Genomic DNA, 6,240 nt, shown 5'->3' on the forward strand with positions numbered 1-6,240 from the left:
ATGAACTGCATAAGATCCAGAGTGATGGAAGACGTGAAGGTATAAAGCATTAAAGCAAGCAATACAGATACAGAGAAAGAAAGGAAATAAGTCATGCTCAATTCCTTTTATATTGTTATCATTTCAATCTTTTAATTAAAAAAAAACAAAACAAAACAAAAAAACCCTTTGTTATAGCCTATAAAATATTCTTTGGGAGCATCATTTCGAAATTACTACTTTATATATCTGAGTAGAAAGTTGAGATCATTTTACAGTGAAAAGTACTTTGGAAAATCTAAAAAAAAACAAATATAAATGATGGTGAGCAGTGTGTGCACGCGTGTGTGTACATATGTGTGTGTGGGGATCAGATTCCTCTACTTTGGCGTCACCCTCTGTCAGCCAATCAGACATGGGCTTTCCTGGGCACGTTAAAAACGCTTATAAAGACAGCGTGCGTAACCATTCGATGTTCAAAGCACACGAGCGTTCTGAGGATTGTACTTGGGAACCCGAGAGGAGCTCACACTCTACCTTTTCATTTTTTTTTTTTTTTCTTATTTTTTTTTCTTTGCAGCTGAAGGCAGAATCTGATCTGTTGGCTTTTCTTTCGACTTTTAAAAGCACGGAGCCGTCTGCAAGAAAACAGCGACCCAGAGCGCGCGTCAGAAACCTGTGCGTAAAGACGCAAAAATCTATTTTACGCACGGCACCGGTGGGACAGAGAAAACGATTTTTGCGAGTTGTTGTTTGTGGATAAGTTTTGAAAAACTTGTCCAGAACTATCCGCAGCGTCAGCTTTTATTTTATTATTTTTTTCAACGCGTAAATTGTTATCCAACAGTTTTGCGCATGAATCTCCTCGACCCATACCTGAAGATGACGGAGGAACAAGACAAGTGTCTCTCTGACGCACCGAGTCCGAGCATGTCTGAGGACTCCGCCGGTTCCCCGTGCCCGTCCGGGTCAGGTTCCGACACTGAAAACACCAGACCGTCGGAGAACGGACTGCTCCGCGCGGACGGATCCATGGTGGACTTCAAGAAAGACGAGGATGATAAATTTCCCCAGTGCATCCGTGAAGCTGTGTCCCAGGTGCTGAAGGGCTACGACTGGACCTTGGTGCCGATGCCGGTGCGCGTAAACGGATCTACTAAGAACAAGCCGCACGTGAAGAGACCGATGAATGCCTTCATGGTTTGGGCTCAGGCTGCGAGGAGGAAGCTGGCTGATCAGTATCCGCACCTTCACAACGCAGAGCTCAGCAAAACCCTGGGGAAACTTTGGAGGTGAGTGCAGAGGATGCGCTTTTTACGCATGCGTTTTGAGAAGAAATGTGTGTAATTTGACCACAGTCTCTCAGTCGAAACCCTATTGTTTACGCAAAATGATTTTTAAAGTTGAAAAAAAAAATTAATTTGTTAATTTTGACACACAGACTGCTCAATGAAGGTGAAAAGCGACCCTTTGTGGAGGAGGCTGAGCGCCTCAGGGTGCAGCACAAGAAAGATCACCCAGATTACAAGTACCAGCCACGGAGGAGGAAATCTGTTAAGAACGGACAGAGTGAGTCTGAGGACGGCAGCGAGCAGACACACATCTCCCCCAACGCCATATTTAAAGCTCTGCAACAGGCGGACTCTCCAGCATCCAGCATGGGAGAGGTGCACTCACCCAGCGAGCACTCAGGTAAGAGCATAGCACGCTAATAGTTCCTCTTTCTTAATTCCTTAAATCAGTGATTCTCAACTGGTGGGTCGGGACCCAAAAGTAGGTCATGGACAGCTGGTTAAAAATAAATGTTGGACCTTTATTTTGAAAGACTGTTGCACAGAAAAATATATAGATTTATGCGTTTAAATTATTTTTGAAAAAATAAATTTGGTTTGTTGAATTCTAAAAAAAACTGTGGATGAGACCGAAGACCAGTTGAGAACCCCTGCCCTAAATGATAGAAACAATGTTTAAAGTCCCCAGTAAAGCAAAGTCTTATCTAATGTTCTCCCCTCCAGGCTCCCAAGGGCCTCCCACCCCTCCCACCACTCCAAAGACTGACGTCAGCTCAGGCAAGGTGGACCTAAAGCGTGAGGTCGGCCTCCGATCCCTGCTGGACACCTCTGGTACCGGACGCCACCTCAACATCGACTTCCGTGACGTGGACATTGGTGAGCTTAGCAGCGACGTCATCTCCCACATCGGGACATTTGATGTGAACGAGTTCGACCAGTATCTGCCACCCAATGGTCACCCTGGTTCTGTCGCTGTCAACGCGCCGCCTGTTGCCTACACGGGCAGCTACAGCATTAGCGGTGCACCGGTGAGCCCTCAGGCGGGCGGTACCGCCACCTGGATGGCAAAAAGCCCGACTCAGCAACAACACACGCTGAACACGCCAGACGCAGCCCAGCACAGGACCCAGATCAAGACGGAGCAGCTGAGTCCGAGTCACTACAGCGAGCAGCAGCAGCAGCAGGGCTCCCCCCAGCACGCCGCCTACAGCCCCTTCAACCTGCAGCACTACAACGCACCCCCCTCCTCATCCTCCCCCTCCCCCTCCTACCCAGCCATTTCTAGAGCGCAGCAGCAGTATGAGTACTCCAACCACCAGGTGGGCGGCGGCGGCTCCTACTACAGCCACGCAGGGGCGGGGCAGAGTCCAGGGATCTTCTCTACGTTCAGCTACATGAGCAGTCCCAGCCAGAGGCCCATCTACACCCCCATCGCCGACAACGCCGGGGTGCCCTCTGTCCCACAGAGCAGCCCCACACAGCACTGGGAGCCCGCGCCCGTCTACACCCAGCTCACCAGACCCTGAAGCCCCAAAGGCCCCCCTCCCCGCCCCTGCACGCCCTCGTACAGACAGATGCACGAGGATTCTTCCCTTAAACCAGACACTTGAATTCAAAGAGCTGGACTTCTGATTGGCTCACATAGTGCCTTTTCAATTGTATTATGATAGAAACTTTATATATATTTTAGAGAGATTAAAAAAAAAAAAAAAAAACAACCGTTAGAAAATCCTCTGTGAGGACTGATTGTCAATATTTTTCTGTAGGTACTGTGTATGTTTGTTTTGAACCTTTTTCACATGCTGGCAGTTATTCTCCCATTGGCTAAGGAGACAGAGGGCTAAAGTAGGGCTGGGCGATATATCGAGATTCAAGACATATCAGGTTTTCTATTTTGGCAATATAGAAAATTACAATATTACTTATTCAAATATATTTTTACAGATGGATTTCTGAGTGCGTCTTAACCCAGACATGCCACACTACAGAACTCACTCACACGTGCTGTCCCTTAGAGGAGAAAAAGACTAAAGTGACACATTATGCGCAGCTCTGTGTTAGTAAATGTGTGTGTGTGGCATTTTGCATCAGCAGATTTTACCTAAACTTGTCTTTCTGCCAAGACTTCATTTGAAATAAAAACATTGAGATTTATATTGTATATCGCCATTTTGAGAAAAAAATATCGAGATATGAGTTTTGGCCCATATCGTCCAGCCCTAGGCTAAAGTCAAACATGTAGATACTCAACAAAAGAAAGCTTTACATTCTAACCCTCAGTGTTCCCAGAAGTGAAGATTCTGGCTCTGGAGGAGTTTCACTTAGTTTTATTGTTGCTGTTGTTAATGTCTGCTTTTTTTTTTTTTTAGTTTTTTTACATGTGCCAATAATTGGGTTGTATATAAAGCTTTCAGTATTCAAAATAGCTGGAAGGAATAAGTGAGCAATACAAGAAGAGAAAGGCAATAATGCTGTGTTGAAGTGGGTGGATCCAACAGCGCCTCTTTTACACCATCCGTGCCTTGGATTTCACTCCGGATTGTGTGTGTGTGTGTGTGTGTGTGTGCGTGTGTGTGATTGTGCCACAGCTGAGATTACGCTTACCTTCTAACAGCATGAGTTTAACAGCCCCAGGATGTCACCTCTGACCCTTTCTTCCAACCCTCGTTCCCGGCGTCCACTACTCTCCCACTCTTGAGCTTTCCCAATAGTCACAACATCTTATTTATTTATTAACTTTATTCTAAAGTAATTATTTTGCATTACAATTCCTTATAACTAATGAATTATCGTTTTTTTTGTGTTTGGTTTTTTTTATGTAGTTTGTTAAAAGCTTTTCCTCTTATTTTAACTTTTTTCCCACCCAGGAGGTACTTAGATGAGACAGTACATGCTGTAATCCTATTTTGGTTTATTTATCTTATCTAAATGTTTAATGTTTAAGTATGTATTATCTTTGTTTAAGGGTGAAGGGAATGCTTTAAGGAAATGCTTGGATCATTTTGTTCCTTAAGGCTTTTTCTTAGATTTTGATGTTAAACTGGAACTGAAATAGTTGCATCTCATTAATGCGTTTTTTTTTTTTTTTTTTTTTTTTTTTGCATTGTTTGTTCTATCGTTGAAAAAACTGCAAGCTTGTTTTTTTTTTTTTTCCTCCTAGTATGGAAGAATTTCCAATACTCATTTACTTTTTATTTTCTTGCAATGTCCCTGCAATGTATTTGTACTGTCTTTCAGGAATATTTTGTATTATGTATTTGCAATAAAAAAAGAAACTGTTTTAAAAAGTAAAACATTCATCGTGGATTTTTTTTTTTTTTTTCCTTCCATTTAGCACACACAATCGATGGAACACGTTGAAAGGGTAAAAATGGGAATTTTTAAAGCTGCTACACCTGATAATCTTGTATTAGATCAAATCACCAACCTTTCTGAAACTGTGAGCTACTTTAAAGGTACTGTATAGTCTGAAGGTCTACCAACTTATAAACCACTTCTGAAATACCAAATGTTCACTGTTTCACTTTAAATAGAGGGTAAGATAATAAGGAAGGCTAGAAGTAACATAAAAAGATAGTAAATGTTTTAACATGCAACATTTATTTCTCCTAATAATTTATGCAAGTGTTTCTTTTTCATTATGTTTTATAAAAAATGTTTTCCTATTTTACTATATTTGATGAATAAAATGAATAAAATATCCTTCATTCAGATTTTATCAACCAACAACATAACATATCTTAACTGGACGGCCTAATTCTCAAATAAATTTGAACCTATAGTAAGACTTCACACACTATGATCAATAGACAACAGATATAGAACAGAACATTTTATGTGTTCTTTCTTTATTTTTTTTGTTAGCAACCGAACAGTTCAAAAATCTCCTTTCTCTCTACTCCACAGGAGCACTACACTTTTTAAAAGCTCTGAAAAACGGATGCATTACACAGCATTAACTTTCTCTTTGTGAGCTGCAGGAAGCTGGAGTGGGAAATAAATAAGCTGGCTTAGTAAAAAACGCCTGTGATTAAATGAAGCAAAGCAGTGCAAAGCAGTTGTGACTGAGAAAACGCAGCTACTTGAGGGGGAAAGACATTTATTTGAGGAGGCGCTGCCCCCTCGTGCCCCTTTGTAAAACCGACTGGTCCATGCGGGCTACCTGGTGCCCGTGGGCACCGTGTTGGTGACCCCTGATATAGTCTCATAAATCAATGAATCGAACATGATTTACTCCAAGAAGAAAGGAGAAAGGTCAAAATTGCTGCTTGAAAATTTGTTTTGCGCTCCATCGCAAACACTCCTTTGTTGATATGTTTGTGCATCGCATTGTGGGATGTGAAGTTCCATAAACATATGCATAAATGTGTAAATGCATCCCTGCGACCCCTCATCCCACAATGCAACGTGTCTACAGTGGAGATAAAAATAAACTTTTTGGTGACAATTTCAACCTCTTGTATCTTTCTTTTTTCGAGCTAATGAATAATGAGGCCTATGCTATGGATTATTCTGATTAAAAATATATCAAGGGTTGCTGCTTTCAAGAAAAGGGTTAAATGGAAAAGGTCTCGGAGCAGCAGTAATGTTTGTTTTCCCAGAAACCTTGTGTTTTTTCTTTCCTTCCCCATTGCTTTTATTTTACCCCCCCCCCCCCCCCCCCCCCCCTCTTCCTTCTCGTCCCCCTTCTCCGTCAGCTGCTAACAACAGGGGGCGGCAGGGATGTGGGGGACCCTGGGGGGTGTGATGGCTGTGGATAGACAGAATCTTGTAAAAGGGCAGTAAATTGTACAATTTCATGAGGTAAACAAAAAAAAAAAAGAAAAAAAAAAAAAGCAATGCAAGCTTTGAGCGTATGCGGGAAAGACCTGCTGGCAGAGTTGGGGGTGGAGGTTGGATCGGCCGAGGAGAGCTGCACAAAACACAACTTAGACTCCAGCTTTAGTGTTGCATTAATCAGGGTTGGGGT

General features: G+C 42.6%; 1 protein-coding gene across 1 annotated transcript; it reads left to right on the forward strand.

The window, feature by feature from the left end:
* The first annotated feature begins 558 nt into the window (after window positions 1-558).
* On the forward strand, window positions 559-4,343 carry sox9a (SRY-box transcription factor 9a). The gene is made up of 3 exons (XM_028476482.1): window positions 559-1,271; window positions 1,421-1,671; window positions 1,995-4,343. Exons 1-3 carry the CDS (start codon window positions 835-837, stop codon window positions 2,795-2,797), a joined length of 1,491 nt encoding a protein of 496 aa, XP_028332283.1. The 5' UTR covers window positions 559-834; the 3' UTR covers window positions 2,798-4,343.
* The last annotated feature ends 1,897 nt before the right edge of the window (window positions 4,344-6,240 follow it).

This window comes from Gouania willdenowi, chromosome 19 (genome assembly GCF_900634775.1).
Source record: "Gouania willdenowi chromosome 19, fGouWil2.1, whole genome shotgun sequence".
Taxonomy (NCBI): Eukaryota; Metazoa; Chordata; class Actinopteri; order Blenniiformes; family Gobiesocidae; genus Gouania; species Gouania willdenowi.